At 42.6% G+C, this 17,875-nt stretch overlaps 2 protein-coding genes across 3 annotated transcripts; both read left to right on the forward strand.

Annotated features, from left to right (window-relative positions):
• Positions 1-315: 315 nt before the first annotated feature.
• prpf6 (PRP6 pre-mRNA processing factor 6 homolog (S. cerevisiae)) lies at positions 316-12,151 on the forward strand. Its single transcript, XM_086068781.1, has 21 exons — positions 316-531; positions 1,840-2,002; positions 2,101-2,219; positions 2,306-2,384; positions 2,493-2,669; positions 2,842-2,970; positions 5,104-5,198; positions 5,289-5,445; positions 6,273-6,435; positions 6,511-6,629; positions 6,715-6,933; positions 7,601-7,723; positions 7,996-8,117; positions 8,204-8,342; positions 8,621-8,740; positions 9,973-10,149; positions 10,230-10,363; positions 10,437-10,528; positions 10,609-10,723; positions 10,799-10,925; positions 11,393-12,151. The coding sequence occupies exons 1-21, from the start codon at positions 344-346 to the stop codon at positions 11,543-11,545; spliced, it is 2,910 nt and encodes a 969-aa protein (XP_085924907.1). The 5' UTR covers positions 316-343; the 3' UTR covers positions 11,546-12,151.
• A 2,465-nt stretch (positions 12,152-14,616) lies between these two features.
• Positions 14,617-17,515, forward strand: aar2 (AAR2 splicing factor). Of its 2 annotated transcripts, XM_086068783.1 has the most exons (4): positions 14,618-14,820; positions 14,913-15,680; positions 15,930-16,159; positions 16,847-17,515. In XM_086068783.1, the coding sequence occupies exons 2-4, from the start codon at positions 14,915-14,917 to the stop codon at positions 17,012-17,014; spliced, it is 1,164 nt and encodes a 387-aa protein (XP_085924909.1). In that variant the 5' UTR covers positions 14,618-14,820; positions 14,913-14,914; the 3' UTR covers positions 17,015-17,515. The 2 variants fall into 2 exon arrangements, with proteins under 2 accessions (XP_085924908.1, XP_085924909.1); XM_086068782.1 differs by having other exon boundaries at positions 14,617-15,680.
• The last annotated feature ends 360 nt before the right edge of the window (positions 17,516-17,875 follow it).

Below are 17,875 nucleotides of genomic sequence, written 5' to 3' on the forward strand. Positions count from 1 at the left end.
AAATATAAAGTTGCTAAAATAATAAGAATAGTTGTCAGCAAATAGCGCCCTTCTGTGGCTATCTGTTTTATGACACCCAAAAGGATCATAAACTTGGTTCATTTATTATGAGTACCGTCCCCATTTCTGTTATCTCAAATTAAATTAATATTATCTACTCAAAGTCACAATTTGATTCTGAAAATTGTACTTCTTCCAAACATACAATCACTTGACTGCACAAACTCTCCATTCCAGTGGGGGCGCTGTTCGAAATGAGACGCTGTCGCTTTTCATATAGGCGGATGTATCCGTATTGTTTTTCCGGTGTTGGCCCCCTCGTCGTTGTGTGTGCGCCGTAAAGATGTCCGCCACCGTGGTTAAACAGCCAACTAAAAATGTCCCTAAAACCAACGCAGGGGCCGCCGGAGCAGCGGGGGCGATCGGTGGGGCTCCAGTTGTTCCTCTCGCCTCCCCGCTGATGGGGAAAAAGAAGAAACCATTCCTGGGGATGCCCGCCCCGCTCGGCTACGTTCCCGGTTTGGGCAGAGGGTAAGCTAACATTTTAGCCAGCTAAAACATGTCAATTAATTACAAATTCCGGTAACACTTTTACGTTACCTGTTCCTCCTGGTGGATTTGTTGCTTGGTAACTTGTGGAAACGCTGCAAGAAATAAAATAAAATAATATAATAAATGATGTTGTTCACCATGTGTCGAAGCGAGTCAATGAAACCTAAGACGAGCTTAATTGAGTTATGCGTGTAAAATTTAAAAAATGAATTGATTTAAACGAGACTAGCCAACAATCAATTAACAATCAGATTATTTGACGATTCAAGTGGTTAAAGTATATATATTTTTTAATGTAATAAATATAAATAGAAAGACCTGATTATAAAACAAGTGAAAATGCATCCATTTCTGCAAAGACAAAATAAGGGTAGAGACTCGAGATTTTAGTTTTTTGTTTTATTATTATTAATGCAAGCTTCAGATAGTCATAGTTTCCTTTATTTTATTTTCAGAATGTTTTTTTTTTTTGCATGCATGGAAACAAATTAAGAGATAAGAATAAACAAACACGGTATAAGTTGTTAGAATGCATAGTAAGTAATAAATGTAGCACAATTAAGAAGCATTTGTAGTTGATACAGTTAATGAAAGTAGCTGTTCAATTATGATTACACCATGACAGTCATGGCTGAGAAATGGACCTGGCCTGTAGTACATCCAAAAAATGTGTGTGCGGAGTGACACATTTGGCAAAAGCATCAAAAATATGTAATACAGATGCGCTTGTCAATTTGAAAAATGCCCTTGCTCACCTTGAAGGTTATAAGGCATTAGTTTGTCAACTATAACTTTGGGAAATAATAGTCAAAGTCTTTTACTAAGTATATATTCTCTGACAGAAAATGTCAAAGTTGTGATTAAAACTAGGACATGGGTTCTCCGTCATTAGTAGTGATGCATAGTGGCAACTGACAAAAGGTGACTAACGCCCGTGCAGTAAAAAATGGAAAACAGCAAAATGCATGATCAAGTGCGTGACTCATTGATTGACCATTTCCAACAGACAGTCAGGCTTGACTAAACACATATCTACATCATTTTGTAGTTTTGCCGTTGCAATAGGCATTTACTATAGTTTCAGTTTTTCTGCCAGCTTCACATTAATTGTGTAGCCCTTAATCATAAAATAGTGTTGAATTTGACAGAGGCGTGTGACATTTAAGATAATACATTAACTCGCCTTATAAGCACATCTTCCTTTTTATAAGCAGAATAAAGGAAAGTTAGAGCTATTTGAGTTGTTTTAGTGCAACATTAACATTTGCCTTGATTGTTTCTGTTCAGGGCTACTGGTTTCACTACCCGATCTGATATCGGTCCAGCTCGCGATGCCAACGATCCAGTTGATGACCGACATGCGCCCCCAGGGAAGAGGACGGTTGGGGACCAAATGAAGAAGAGCCAGGAAGATGAGGAGGAAGATCTGAATGACACTAATTATGACGAGGTGCCTTGTTGTTTACATTTCAGCATCAGCCACTCCTCTTTTTGCCACAGATTTTTTTTATATCCTTTGAAAATATGTACCCCTACAATTTCTTCCAGTTTAACGGGTATGCGGGGAGCTTGTTCTCCAGTGGACCTTATGAGAAGGACGATGAAGAAGCGGATGCTATATATGCAGCTTTGGATAAAAGGATGGATGAAAGACGCAAAGAAAGAAGGTAAATTGAAAAGCGCAGATATTATAAGCTCCAATTATTTCAGAATCTGAAAATTGAAGATTCATATCTTTCATTTGTGTTTTAAGGGAGCTGAGAGAAAAGGAAGAGATCGAGAAATACCGTATGGAGCGACCCAAAATTCAGCAGCAGTTTTCAGATCTGAAGGTACAGATTGGAACAACTCTACAAATGTATTCATCTCATGAAATGTGCTGCTTTTGTCCTCTTGCTGCTACATCAGATTTTTTTTCTCCTCTCTTCTTCTTCACACAGAGGAAACTGTCAGAGGTCTCAGAGGAGGAGTGGCTTAGCATTCCTGAAGTGGGAGACGCCAGGAATAAGCGGCAGAGGAACCCACGCTACCAGAAACTCACCCCTGTCCCAGATAGCTTTTTCTCCAAGCACCTTCAAACGGGAGATAACCACACCAGCGTAGACCCTCTGCAGGGGGTTGGTGTACTTGCAAATACATATTCCATATGAATTAAAAATATACACTTGCTTAATGTAATGGAAATGTGGGAGGGGGAAACATTTGATGTCTCTATAATTTAGCGGAACTTCTGTGGATCGTTTAATTTCATCCACTTGACATGTCGTCACTGTCTTTTTCCTCCATTAGCTTGGCGGTCTTAACACGCCGTACCCAGGCAGCATGACGCCAGGCCTGATGACGCCGGGGACGGGAGACCTGGACATGAGGAAAATTGGCCAGGCCAGGAACACACTCATGGATATGAGACTCAGTCAGGTAATTATTAGGGCCCAACTAATATGGATTTTTGTTTTAGATCAATTGGCCGATGAATTAAGAAAAATTAAATAATGATTAAAAGAAGATGTTTTTGGTCCTTTAACGCGTAGACCAACAAAGATTTGAAATTCAGGAGGAACTTCGACTGTTTACGATACTTCGCCTTTTAGCATTTCTTCAATTTCGCAACTATAGTAATTTTTGGAGTATAAGGCGCAGGTGTTTTAATGTTACGGCACCGGGTTCCTGCTACTTTCTTTTCCATAATGAGGGCGCAAATTGTCTCACTCTCGTTCTGGCTCTCCTACTGTATTTGGGCTCATTTGGTTTGGTTTGCTCTTGCGCTACCTTTATAATGCGCCACCTTGTGATCTGATGGATAAGCCACACCTTTGTATTAGCCGCAGGGTCGAATGCAAATTAAAAAAGTAGCGGTTTATAGTCCAGAAATTACTGTAATGAGCTTATTTTTCGATTTATGCCCTATATAAGTAGCATGATACTGAATGACGTTTCTGGCAAAAGCACTGTTTAACAGCAAATTGCTTCATGTGTCCCTAAACATATTTTTAATGCTAACTTCAATGTCTTTATTCTTTTCCTATCACACGTGTTACAAGTTTTTGAGATCTGTTCATGTTTTGTTTTTAAATTTCAATGTTTAACGTGTCATGAGAAAGTGTTTCTGACCGTATGTGTATTTTGAAAAATGGGCTAAAATTGGCTAATGAATCGGTCGGGTCCTTAATGCACTCATCAAGCCAGGCCCCACCTTTTAAAGCCACACACACTCATAGTCACGGCATGGGTATTATTATTATTATTATTATTTTTATTTTATTTTTTATTTATTTTTTTATAAAGAGCTCAGTATTGTTCATTCGGAAATGTCATCATCATTGCTCTTTATTTTTTATTTTATATATATATATATATATATATATATATATATATTTTTGTGTGTGTGGGTGAGTATTTGTATGTGCGTGCGTGCGTGTATTTGTTAGCTCACCAAAAAAAAAGAAAAAAATCCCATACCGTTCACCAAAACCGAACACCGCCGTCAGGAGACCCGAGGGGACCAAAGAAAACCAAGGAAGGTGAAATCCAGCACCGACCAGACACCACCCACCGGGCCACCCACCAGAATTCTTCCCCAACCCAAGAAACATCTAGATTCCAACAAATCCAAAAAATAAAAAAATCAGGGAGACCTCAAGAGACCGAAGGAGAGACTGAGGAAAGGAAGGAAGGACAGACGAAGCCGAGTGAGATCCACAGACACCAGCCTCCACCGATTCAATGACCTGAGGAGGAAACAGATTGTGTCTGACTTTCGGTAGATGCTGGTGGGGTGGATCTGGCATGCATGAAAATCTCCACCAAAGAGGGGAGCCGTCGACCCCCGCCGGAACAGAGCAAGCGCAACACCTCAGGGCCCCCCAGGCCGCGGCAGCGCCAAAGGACGACCCCCGGGCCCCGCCAGGGCCACCGGCTGGAGAGCAAACCCAGGAGCAGGAGCGCCCCCCACCCCAACACGGCCCGCGCCCCCGACCCAACGCAGCAGGATGGGGCACTGCAGGCCCGCCAGGCACCCCACCGGCCCCCAACCCCCGCACCCCCCGCCCCCCATCCACCCCAGCCCCAGCCGCCCACAGGTCCCCAATCCCCCAGACCCCCCCACCCCCCACCCGCAACCCCACCCCGACCAACCGGCAGCCCCCCCAGCCCCCGGGTGCATTAAAAAAAATTAGATAAGGGGGGGTGGGGCGGGGACACGGACAGGGGACCGCAGCACTACTCTATACCGCGGTCACCAACCGATGGCACCCCCACAAGCCCCCCCCCCCCCCCCAGTTGTGTGGTGCATTAAAATTGGAGGGGAGTTGTAGGGTAAACGGCATGGGTATTATAATGCGGAATGTGAGGATGACAATCCCAAGTGGACACCAAGAATACCTGCACCTCACGTGGACATTTTGTTGTTTAATAATGTGAAATCTTAGTCAGTAGAATTGAAATTAATTTGTTAGCTACATCCCTAAATAACACTACATAAATTGTAGGATACAGTCGTCTCATTGAGTTGATGATTCTGTTTCTGAAGTGTGCCTCTTTCTCTTTCACCAGGTGTCCGACTCCGTCAGCGGTCAGACGGTAGTGGACCCGAAAGGTTATCTGACGGACCTCAACTCCATGATTCCCACACACGGAGGAGACATCAGGTAGAGGCGCGGGGCCGCACCAAAGGTTTATGTGGATTTTTTTGCTTTGATGATTTCCTCATGGCTGCATTTTGGCTCCGTATTGTCCAGTGACATTAAAAAGGCTCGTCTGCTGCTGAAATCGGTGAGAGAGACGAACCCTCATCACCCGCCTGCTTGGATTGCTTCGGCCAGGCTGGAAGAAGTGACTGGGAAACTGCAGGTGGCCCGCAACCTCATCATGAAAGGCACTGAGATGTGTCCCAAGGTAAAGGGGGAAAGTGCCTGAGCTGAAACACACACACACAAACCATTTGTGCACGTGTCAAATGGTTTGTGTGTGTGTTTTTTGTTTTGTTGGTTTAACCTGTTTTTGTTTTTTGAGTGTGTGTGGGGGGGGGTGTTCAAAACCTTGGCATGTCTAAAGGATTTGTAGTTTATTGAGGGATTCTTTTGGTTGACTTTGGCAGAATCCAAAGTGGTGTCATTAAGTCACAGATTTACTGACATTTTGTATCAATTGGCTTTTAACTCATTTGCTCTCAAAAACGTATAAATGTGTTATATTTTAAATGTTTTAAGTGTCCCAAAGACGTATTTATGCGTTTTAATTGTGTGTGTGGGGGGGGGGGGGGGGTTAAATGCTCGAGCATACAGAAGGCTTTGATACAGCCTATGAACTGCAGAGAACGGGTGAAGCAATGGTAGTAATGACAAAAACGGCCAGCGGGTGGCAGCAGAGTTTAAGAGATCAACCAGGGCCATGTTGCAAACAAGCTCGTTTACCCACAGTTCTAAACAGATTTGTTGAATGATGATGAAATTTAACTAAATTCTAATGATAATTGCTGCAAAACGAAAAACAGATAGAAATTTTAAAAAATCCTGATAAAAGAAGAGACTCTAATCTTTCTTTTGGTAAGTTCCATGTTTTTATGGCAATAGAACACAATAGTCTGTGGGCCTCTCAAAATCCAGGAAAACGGCTGGGAGTGAAGGGGATTGCTTTAGTAAAAATGGCTGGGAGTGAATGAGTTAATGAGGTCTAAGGTCTCTCCATTCAGGAAATCTGTGATTGTTGTCTGTGCCCATCAGAGCGAGGATGTGTGGCTGGAGGCAGCCAGGTTGCAGCCCGGCGACACGGCCAAAGCCGTTGTAGCTCAAGCTGTCCGGCACATGCCGCAGTCGGTCCGAATCTACATCAGAGCTGCGGAGCTGGAAACTGACGTCAGAGCCAAAAAAAGAGTCCTCAGGAAAGGTGAGGCTCAAGTTTAATGTACCCACTATGTTTTGGTGTGTGTGTTTGTGTTTATAGTTGTTGATGTTCACGCAGCCTTGGAGAATGTGTCCAAGTCAGTCCGTCTATGGAAGACAGCCGTTGAACTGGAGGAGCCGGAAGACGCCAGAATCATGCTGAGCAGAGCAGTGGAGTGTTGCCCAACAAGTGTGGAGGTGCTTGTTGAACCCACGTTGCCATTAGACTCCCTAATGTGAAAAATCCCGTCAGTGCTGTGCTGTTTCTGTCCATCCTGTTTAGCTGTGGCTGGCTTTGGCTCGACTAGAGACGTACGAGAACGCCCGACGTGTCCTGAACAAGGCCCGTGAGAACATCCCCACCGACCGCCACATCTGGATCACCGCCGCAAAGTTGGAGGAAGCCAACGACAACACGCAGATGGTGGACAAGATCATCGAGAGAGCCATCACCTCATTGCGTGCTAACGGAGTGGAGATCAACAGAGAGCAGTGGATACAGGTGTGTTTGTGTAAATCACAAAATATTTCCACCAGGACAGGCTTGCCAACTGTGGCTTGAATAGTGACAGTGAAGCTCATTTGCGATTCAGGTTAGTGAACCCTAAGCATTTTTTGACAATATGCTATATGTGACTTTACTAGTCTAAACATGACATTCTGATTCATGTTACATTTGTGGAATATGAATTATGCAGCAAAATCCAACCGTTTTTATCCAGCTCATGGGGCGGCCATTTTGCTACTTCCTGTCGACTGAAGATAACATCAGTGTGGCTCAGGGATCACGCTCACGTGCTTTCTGAAGCTGAGCAGCGATTGGTTGTTACCTGGCACCTGAGCAACTGGCAAAATGGCCACTTTCTGATATTGATAAAAACGTATGTATTTTGCTGCTGAACTCAAATTCCACTAACGGAATATTAAGCAGAATACCTTTATTTAGACTAGTGGTGCTTCACAGAACTTATTATTGTCAAGAATTTTGGGGGGAGGGGGGGGTTGACTTCTCTTTTAAGACTTTCTATTTAAAATGAATATCAATTGCTATGGGTGCTAATGCTACACAATTATACAAAAGGTGGGAGTTGAAAAGCCCGAGAGATTTGTGCTCCCAACAGATGAATTTAGTGTAGATGCCCTCTTTGACCTTTTGTCTTTGCTGGCAGGATGCAGAGGAGTGCGACAAAGCTGGCAGCGTGGCCACCTGCCAGGCCGTCATCCGAGCGGTCATCGGTATTGGCATTGAAGAAGAAGACCGCAAGCACACCTGGATGGAAGACTCTGATAGTGTGCGTATATACAGATGATTTATAAGATGTGTATCATTAAAACAAATTGTCATCAGGCAAAACACGTTCATTTTACTTTTCACGAGATACACATTAAACTGCCAGACATTTTAGAATAGCACAAAGTATTGAGTTTGTCCCTGTTCAGTTGGCCGTCATATTTTCCCCAAAATTGCCAATATTGAAATCCCAATATATGAACTTATAATCATCACTGCAAGTTACACATCTGTGAGAATATTTGAGTTCTAAAATGATGTTGTATGTTTCAGTGCGTGGCCCACGGAGCATTGGAGTGTGCCAGGGCCATCTATGCTCATGCTCTGCAGGTGTTCCCCAGTAAGAAAAGTGTGTGGCTTCGAGCTGCCTACTTTGAAAAGAACAATGGAACCAGGTAAGCAATAGCTCCCTCCACAGGTGACATTTTGCATTGAACAGTCTGCTTCATACTGCATCGTATTTCCTACGTGTACCTGTCAGGGAGTCTTTGGAGACCCTGCTCCAGAAAGCTGTGGCTCACTGTCCAAAGGCCGAGGTTCTCTGGCTTATGGGAGCCAAATCCAAGTGGCTCGCTGAGGACGTGCCTGCCGCCAGAAGTATCTTGGCGCTCGCCTTTCAGGTAATATATAGCGTTGCTTCTCTAAAAAGAGTAGTCTCCATTCTGAAAAAAGCTGAAACCCACAGACTTGTGTTGATGTCATTTTTGCAACATTAAATTATAATTTTTTTCTGTGTGCAAGAGACAAATCAAATTTTTAAAGGCAGTATTTTTGTAATACTTTATGCCATAGAAAATATTGATCCTGATAGCAAATTCAGGCTTTTCTAACACATCCGTTGGGGTGTCCTCATTTATGTTGAGCATTTTGTTTTACTCCATTACACGCTGTTCCACAGGCTAACCCCAACAGTGAGGAGATCTGGCTGGCTGCTGTCAAGCTGGAGTCTGAGAATAATGAGTATGAGAGAGCCCGTCGGCTGCTAGCCAAAGCTCGGAGCAGCGCCCCCACGGCTAGAGTGAGTCCTCCCTTCCCACTTCCATCTCTTCAGGGATCTTCAAATCCTTTGAAAAACAGAAGCTGGTGCTCTGTTTTTCGGAATAGTTTTTTTTCTGGTTTTTTAAATAAATTCCCCCCTTGTTTTTCAGTTGAATTTTCCCCCTGTTTTTCTGAATAAATCTTTAACCTGTTTTTCGGAATAGTTTTTATGACAGAGAAAAAGAAAAACAGGGGAAAAAGTACAGACAAAACAGGAGGGTTTGTTTTCAAGTGAATGCGATATGCTTCCGTAGTTGAGTGTGCAGTGGATCAAAAACTTTGGAACACATCCTCATAACATTAAATGTTGAAAGAATGAACACATAACAGGTGCTCTTCAAATTTGGCAGGCAAATTTTTTTTGATAAGAAGCTTTTTTAATTAAGTGATTAATCATGATTAGTCAAAATTCTAAAATGTGATTATAAACAGCTTTTTTTTACTTGCATTAAACCCTGCGGCTAATACATAGGTGCGGCTTATCCATTAGATCACTAGGGGGCACACTTTAAAGGAAGCGCAAGCGCGTCAAGCAGAGCAAAGCAAACCAAGTGAGCCCATATACAGTAGGAGGGACAGAGCGAGACAATTTGCACCCTCATTATGGAAAAGAAAGTAGCGGGAACCATTATATACCGGTGCTTATAGTTGGGTGCGGCTTATATGTGAAAACAAAAACTTGAGTTTTCCTCAAATTTAGCTAGCACGGCTTATAGTTAGGTGCGCCTTATAGTCCAGCAATTTCCGTACAAAGTAACGCCTTTAAACTGCCCTGTTTACAATCTTTCCATTGGCTTTTGATCCATCATCACGTTATGAATATTTGCAGTGTCAGGTGCCATTCTTCACTTTGTAAATCATGGTTGTGATAAGATAAATGCGTCTTGTGCATCAAGTTTAGGCTTGCTAGATTCCTAAACCTCAGCTTGTGCTGACGGACGCTGACAGCAGTGCACTTATCACTTTTACTCTTTAGGTGATATGAGAATTTTATTGTGTTTGCTGACAGATAACGTGTGATGAGTCTTCATTTTCTTTTCACTGTGCTGGTTGTTCTGTCAGAACAGTTGTCAGGATATGACATTAATAAGGCACTCAGAAAGTTTCATTCAGTTCACAGCAGGCGCATTAAGAGGGTGGGGTTTTTAAGAGGGTGTCCGCGTAGTTCTGCTTATACACATTTCCAGTCTGACCTAGATGTTGTCTTTGAAGGTTTTCATGAAGTCCGTCAAGTTGGAGTGGGTGTTGGGGAACATTGAAGCCGCTCAAGAGCTTTGCACAGAGGCCTTGAAACACTACGAGGACTTTCCCAAACTCTGGATGATGAGAGGCCAGATTGAAGAGCAATGTGACAACATGGACAAAGCCAGAGAGGCCTACAACCAAGGAGTGAGCTATTTGCTAAAAAAAAATTACCCCAAAAACTCATTTGGACCGCTATGTGGCTAACGTCCCATATTTTCACGCAGTTGAAAAAGTGTCCCAACTCAGGAGCTCTGTGGCTGCTGACAGCGCGTCTGGAAGAGCGAGTGGGACAACTGACCAGAGCCAGAGCCATCCTGGAGAAGGCGCGACTCAAGAACCCGCAGAGTCCCGAGTTGTGGTGAGGAAGAAACGTGACCAAACCAAAGGCTTCGGTCACCTGACTTGTCACTCACGTGTCTCTTGGTCACCAGGTTGGAATCAGTGCGATTAGAATTCCGGTCAGGACTGAAGAACATTGCAAACACACTGATGGCCAAAGCTCTGCAAGAATGTCCTAATTCAGGTGAGAATGTGACCAATGTAGGAGGAAGCCATTCATTACATTCAATGTAATAAGTGAGTCCCAATTCTGCTTTGTTCAAGGCATCCTGTGGGCCGAGGCCGTGTTTTTGGAGGCCAGGCCTCAGAGGAAGACCAAAAGTGTGGATGCGTTGAAGAAATGTGAACATGATCCACATGTGTTGCTCGCTGTGGCCAAGTATGACTGCATTTCTTGATGTATTTAGAAAAGAACACTCATGAATTCTGATTTCACAATTATACCCAATTTTAGGTTGTTCTGGAGTGAGCGGAAGATCACCAAAGCTAGAGAGTGGTTCCTCCGCACGGTGAAGATCGAGCCTGACTTAGGAGACGCTTGGGCTCTCTTCTACAAGTTTGAACTGCAGCACGGAACAGAAGTAAGATCTCTCTATGGATAGCCTAGACCGGCTTTTCTGGAGTTTGGGTTGAAGCCAAAAATTAGGGGGACTCACCATTCCAAGTTTGTCGAAAGGGGATCTCAAGTGAAAAAATGTCTTTGTTCTTTGCCCCCCACGAGTCTAAAAATTGTGATTGTTTTGATGGAATAAGTATTAAGCCTGTTTTCAGCCATCTCAGGAGGGTGACATATTATCTAGCTGTTAACCAAAACTGACGTCAAAGACCCTTTGGGCTCACATTGCGAACATCACTGCTCACTTCTTTTTTGGGGTTAGTCATGTGTCATTGACATTGGAGATGTCCCAAATAAAATGAATATTTTCATGATCTATTTTTAAAATGAATCATCGGTTATTGGAACTATGTTTTGCCAAATGTCAGAATTGACAGCGCCCGCCCCAAAAAAATCCATTTGTGGTACTAATAGCCACTTTTCATCCATTAGGAGCAGCAGGAAGAAGTGCGTAAGCGCTGTGAGAATGCCGAGCCACGTCACGGCGAGTTGTGGTGCGCTGAGTCCAAACACGTCCTGAACTGGCAGAAGAAGACAGCCGAGATTCTTGCACAAGTTGCAAGCAAGATCAAAAACACCTTCTGAGTTTGATGAGCTGGACTCGACACATGAAGCGAAACCATTGTCAAATCACCATGATGGATGGGAATCATTACGGGCTGACACAGTTCAGCTTCTTTGCTTGTTTTTGTCCATTTGCAGAAGACACAATCTGATTGGAATACCTGCGTTGCGTCAGCGTTGTGGTGTGAAATTAGGCTTTAATAACAAATTGAAAATAGAAGCTGCTGTCTGCGTTTTTTTAAACCGTGACTGCTTGTATGGCATAATGATGATTGAGTGTTCCAGATTGTACATTCAATGAGTTTATGAATACAACGTAATTACTATTTTTTTATTTTTTTGGGTTGTGTTTTAACCTAACCTCTCGCCTGCTGCACCCCTTGTGTACAAAAGAATTCCACACAAAAAAGATTGAAAAATAATACCTTTTAAAACTAGTATAGAGAAAGAAATCAATCTCTTGGTGCCACCTTAATGTTTAGGTTGAACTCAGGATTTAAGCTCATTTCCCCCATTTTGTTTTCATCTCATCCCTTGTTCTGTTGTACTCTTGTGTTTGTAGTTTGCTTGAAATACATTCAAAATACTTTGTAGGCCGCCAATAAATTGTTGCCCCACCTCCCCTTACTGCGTTTAATTGTCAAAAGTGTCGCGGGAACGCAAGTGAAACATGATCATGATCAATTGCATTGTTTTGCTGACTTAGCACGCGCACGCGCTTAGGTGAAGCCAAGAGGAAGCCATCCATGACAGAGAAGGAAATTAGACCCGCGGCGACAGCTATGAAAAGTACGCGTCTTCCTTTTTGGCAGCTTTTGCGCTGCATGATGTGGTTTGGATCAAACTTATCCAGGTGAATCCTGCGTGGATCCCAGAAACTCGGGTGCTGCATGACGCCTCAGATGGCAGTTTGCTCGCCTTAGGATCCGGCAGAGGAACATGATATATAAATGGTGAGTGGGCTTTAAGTTTGGTTTAGCGTACACATAGCAGCCGATTGTGCGTCTTGGAGTTGCGTTTGAAGTTTGTTGCTAGGGCAAAGACATTCCGTATTTGATAGGTATCCGTAGTTATCTTGATTAAATTGTCCCTGTGGGAGTGTGAATTATTGTTTGTTACAGGTGGCCACACTGGCCACCACAAATCTAGGGAAAAATGTTGCTATTGCTACTACTGATCCAGATTTTTATTTTATTTTTAATATTGACATTGTTGCAGTATTCTTAAAATTACCCTGTCATAATACATTTATATTAAGTGCATGTAAAAAAACAACACTCAACTTGGATGCAAACTTGTTTTCGTCAAGATCAAGAATATTTGATACCATAGCTAGCAAACATCATGCTACCATCCACAGCCATGGTTTCATGCAATCAAATGCACACGTACACCAATCTTGCCCAAAACACTCATAATACAAGCAGAAGCAAACCTAAGTAAAAAGCAACATTTAGAGCTGTGAAGATTTAAGTGATTATTATTGTGCTTTTTAGATATGATTTTAATGAATGGGCCATCTATTGCAGTATGCAAAATAGCATCGACAGTTGATCACCCTGATTAGCTGTTAGCTGTTATTATTATTACTTCTTTTTTTTATTATAAAAAAAATGCTTTGTGCTGGTTACAAGGTACATCACTGAAAAAAGTTTCAGAACCACTGCTATAGTAGCCTACAATATTGATGGTGTGTAGTTGTGGTGCACCACAAATGTGTTCGCATGGGTAGGAGGGTGGAGGAAGCTTCCAGTGTTCTTATTGATTTCCCCCCTTTTCCCCCTCTATCTTGTTTGTCAAAGTGTCAAACTGGAAAGCTACTCCAAAGTGTCCTGGCACTTCTCTTATTGGTCACCTCTTGTGAAAAACGAAGATGTAACTATCAAGAAATACTGAGCTTGTACAGCGATGTCATTTTGGTGCAGATACAGAATCTGGTAAACATGTTCAGTACATTCTCAACACGTTATGTGTCATCAGTCGAAACGTTTGTCCTGCTTTGTTTGAAGAATTTGACAGATTCAAGTGACACGTCTAAAGGGAGAGACCCCTGTCCAGGAAAGGTAAAGGGTGATATGTTATGTTCCCTATCACTGCTGACAGAGCGCTGGCCAATATTAACTTAAATCTGATGTGTAATTTTACACTTTTTTTTTTGTGCTGTCATTGACACGTAGTAAAGTCACTTTGTGGTTATTTTAATAGCAGGCTCATCACATCCTACGCTCCATCTTTGTAATGACTCAGCGGACGCGCTATCAGCGAGGTGGCGGTTCCCCATCGGACCTGGATCGGTCACTAGAAAACATAGAACAACTCATTGTTTTCAACTGCAGTCCAGGTTTCCTGGTGAGGTGCCAACTGCCAAGCACTCGGGTCGTTGATTGACTATGACAATTTATTTGTGGACTAGGGTCAAACTGGATTCAGTGGGTTCATAAACATCTTATTGGTTGTAAACCTGAAAATAGCAACATTCAAATTGAACTAAAGGTCACATTTTGTTGAATATTAACATCTTTCCTCCATTATTTCAGGGCAAGGCAGTTTCTTGGTCAGACGTCAAGAAATTTCAAGGAAAGAAAAGAAAAAGGATCAGGACAATTAAAGCTATCAAAGCACTGGTAACCTGTTGGCAGAAACTTCACAGTGTTTTTATGAACAGCTAGAGAGAAGAAACTGATGAGCATTAAGGGCGCAAAACATGTCAACACTGGACAATTTATGAAAAATTATGTAGGCCTGTGTATGTACAGTATATTGGCTGTAAACTCGTTTAAATGCAATGCCATTTTTATTGTTATGTGTTAGCTTCCGTCATTTTATGTGTGTCAATTTTACAAGATGTCTCAGTTCTGACTTGAGAGCAATCCTCTTAATTATGTGTTTTGGGCCAAATGTGTCAATTAAAAATATGTTTAAAAAATTAATTGTCTTTGAATCTGTGAAACCGTCACTACTAGGTTACAGTGGCAATTTCAGTAGATTTTTTTCCAGCAGTATTAACTGTTACACACGGGTCGTTACAACCAGTATTTTGTCTCGTTGTTAGTAGGAACCTTGTGCAAAAACAATTGTTCCTGCCCGGGGTCAAATTAAAGCAGGACACGCCCGTTCTGTTTCATTCCGGGTGGAAACATCACATGTTAGACGGAGCTCGCTACTCCTCACAACAATCTATAAAAAACAAAACAATTTCCGTAAATCACATCCTGCCAAAAAGTCGCATAGTATTAGACATTGCTCGTGTCGTGTCGACTGTGCTGAATATTGTTTGAAGAAATTCAACATAAAACGTGAGTAAGAACGTACTCTGTTATGCTGGAAGATGAGGCTGCGTTAGTGTAGCCATTTTTTAAACATCAAATTCGCCGAATTTGGATTCCAGAAATGGCTAGCAGTAGCAGTGTAAACATGGACCCCGATGTTGCTCGGAAGCTATTTGAGGAGGGGGCCACCCTGGTGCTGCTGGGAGTCCCTCAGGGCACAGAGTTTGGCATTGACTGCATGAGTTGGAAGGTTGGTCCCCGCTTCCGAGGTGTTAAGATGATTCCCCCAGGGCTGCACTTTCTCAACTACTGCTCTGTCAATCCACCGAGCTGTGGAGGAGAAGTTGGCCCCAAGACCGGTTTGTTCCTTAGTCTCAAACCCAGAGATATCCTGTTGGCTAACTGGAACGCAAAAGAAGAGGATCTGGACTTCTCTGCCTCCCACAATGAGGAGGAAGTGAACAGAGTCCGAACCAATCTGAAAGATCTGGACCCATATCTCGGACCGTATCCTTATCAGGTGATGAGGAAGTGGGTGTCTCTCACAGACCGTCTGAGTGAGAAGGTGGCCAACAACTTGCAGCCGCTCTGCGGCCGGGTACGTGCCTACAGCGACGTCATCCCAGAGACCGAGTTCCGACACACCAAGGACCGGGCCGAGCAGCCGAGGAACGACACGGCCTGCCAGACAATGAGGGAAGGACTGGACAAGCTTCCCAAAATGAAGCACAGGGAGGGGACACAACTGCGCTTCTCTGTCATCCCGGAGAAGACTTACCCTTCGGGGGCCACGCCTGCACAGATCACACAGTGCAGCCTGGACTTCACCTACGCCCTGGAGACTGTGCTCGACCAGAACCACCAGCAGAAGCCTCTCAACTTGCTGGGTGAGTGAATGAATAATTTGATTATTAAAAAATAGTCAAAGCAAAATCTCTGCCTCAAAGCTTCACTTTGATTATTTGATTAGAGGTGCAACATTTAATCGATATGTTAACGACAAATCAATTACCAAATGAATCCCAAACTATTTTGATCAGCAATTAATCGTTTGCATGTTCTCAGCATACTTATGTTGGAATGGTGGGACTTTCTTAAATGTTGAACTTGACCTGACAATAAAACTCCTTTGCCAGGTGAGCTGCAGTTTGCCTTTGTGTGCTTCCTGATCGGAAACGTGTACGAGGGCTTTGAGCACTGGAAGCGCCTTCTGAGCCTGCTGTGTCGAGCGGAGGCGGCCATGCAGAAGCGTAAGGAGCTCTACTTGGGGCTCATCGCCGTGCTCTACCACCAGCTGGGAGAAATCCCTCCTGACTTCTTTGTGGACATTGTGTCACAAAACAACTTCCTCACCTCCACGCTGCAGGTACGAGGCAAAACCCACACATTGTTTTTATTTGACTAAAAGACAGTGAAATCCCTGGGTTGCTGATACCCCCTGAAGAATGTGAGTTTTCTCTGTGAAAGGGGAAGTCAACCCCAACAAAAATGTTGATTAATCGTGCGTTAATTGGTGAAGTCATTCGATTAATTACAATTAAAACTTTTAATTGCCTGACGCCCCTAATTTTTATCAATCTTTTCTTTTCTTTTTAAATGAAGGACTACAGTCACAGTTGATATGCTGAAATCAGAGGATTTGGGCAGTTTTACATAATATAAAAAAAAGGCTCCAAATGATTATTATATATATATAAAGATTATTAAAAAATTAAGGGTGTCAGGCCATTAAAATGACATCATTAATTAACTTACAATTAATCTCAAATTTTATATCTGTTCTAAATGTATAATAAACAAATTTTCTAGGTTTTCATACTCTTGTTAAAAGAGGAAAAAAATGTTAAACAAATAGAAATAGTTAAAATTGATTTTTGACGTCTAGAGCCGTCAATGGCAGTGAATGAGTTAATAGTTTTAAACCATAAATATGTATTATTTCAAGATCACATTTTACATTCCCTTAATAATAAATGTAAAAATGGGTGTGTTCATGTTGTTTTTCCCATCCAGTCTAGAGAGTGACTGATTTTTATTTATTTGTTTCCGGCAGGACTTTTTCCAGTTGGCCAGTGGGCCCGGCATGGACGGAGCACTCCGCAAGAGAGCGGAGAAGTTCAAAGCCCACCTGACCAAGAAGTTTTCCTGGGATTTCGACCCAGACTTGGACGAGTGCGCGCCTATGGTAGTGGATCTTCCCCAGGGTTTTACTATGGACTGACTTCACGCATGCCCGGAAGGTCAGGCAAGCTCTGCCTTCGATGTCAGATGGCCCTCCTTCACCAAGATGGCGCTCCACATGTCCAAGTGACTCCTGCAGGCCTGTACGTTATCTGCTTCCTTTATCTTGGTGGTTGATTACAGGGAATCTTATCAGCAGGCTTTTCGAGGTCACACAAGAAGCCTGTTGTTTTCATCCTTGTTTTGCAACTTCCTGTGAATGTATGTCTTTATAGATCTGTAATTTTTTGTAGTAGAGTTGGCATTTTTCCAGAGACGTTTCCGTTAAAACTGAACAATGACTAAATCAATCTTTTGTCTTTATTATGGGTGAGCTACTAACTACTATAAGTAATGCTTAAAACATACTGGGAATAATGGGCAGTGTATCAAGACGTCTTCATGTGATGAAGCACACGAAATAGTACAGCAGTGTAATGTGATGGGTGACACATGTGTACCGTACATGTCAACCTCAATAATAATAAAAGATTTTAAGACAAAAGAAGCACTTTGTTATTGATTTATCTAAAACAAATCATTATTCCTATTATGGTTTGAAAAACGGTTATGGAATCATGGAGATATTGTGAAGAGCATGTTATATCAGTGTCTGGCACCAGATGGCGTACTTGAGCTTTCAAGAACAAATGGAAGTTTTTACAAATGTATCTAAATTGATTGCTGTAGGTGATGTGCAGAATGATGGCCTTCTTTGCATTTTGGGTAAAATAGATGCATAAAATCTTGCCTTGGTAAAACTACTACATTAATCCATTCACTGTAAATGTGGTTTTGTATTGATTTGCTTCAGTCTCCTTGATTCTATGGGCTTTATAGTAAGCAACCAAAATCTTTATAA

The sequence above is a fragment of the Leptonotus elevatus genome, chromosome 2 (genome assembly GCF_054856555.1).
Source record: "Leptonotus elevatus isolate MCC_2025b chromosome 2, RoL_Lele_1.0, whole genome shotgun sequence".
NCBI lineage: Eukaryota > Metazoa > Chordata > Actinopteri > Syngnathiformes > Syngnathidae > Leptonotus > Leptonotus elevatus.

Bases quoted from the DNA above. Each gene is read 5' to 3' on its own strand.
- prpf6 (XM_086068781.1), top strand. From the start codon at position 344: ATGTCCGCCACCGTGGTTAAACAGCCAACTAAAAATGTCCCTAAAACC. The intron at 8,343-8,620 runs GTAATATATAGC...GCTGTTCCACAG, and splicing joins TCTTGGCGCTCGCCTTTCAG to GCTAACCCCAACAGTGAGGA. The intron at 10,529-10,608 runs GTGAGAATGTGA...GCTTTGTTCAAG, and splicing joins GCAAGAATGTCCTAATTCAG to GCATCCTGTGGGCCGAGGCC.
- aar2 (XM_086068782.1), top strand. From the start codon at position 14,915: ATGGCTAGCAGTAGCAGTGTAAACATGGACCCCGATGTTGCTCGGAAG. The intron at 15,681-15,929 runs GTGAGTGAATGA...CTCCTTTGCCAG, and splicing joins GAAGCCTCTCAACTTGCTGG to GTGAGCTGCAGTTTGCCTTT. The intron at 16,160-16,846 runs GTACGAGGCAAA...TGTTTCCGGCAG, and splicing joins TCCTCACCTCCACGCTGCAG to GACTTTTTCCAGTTGGCCAG.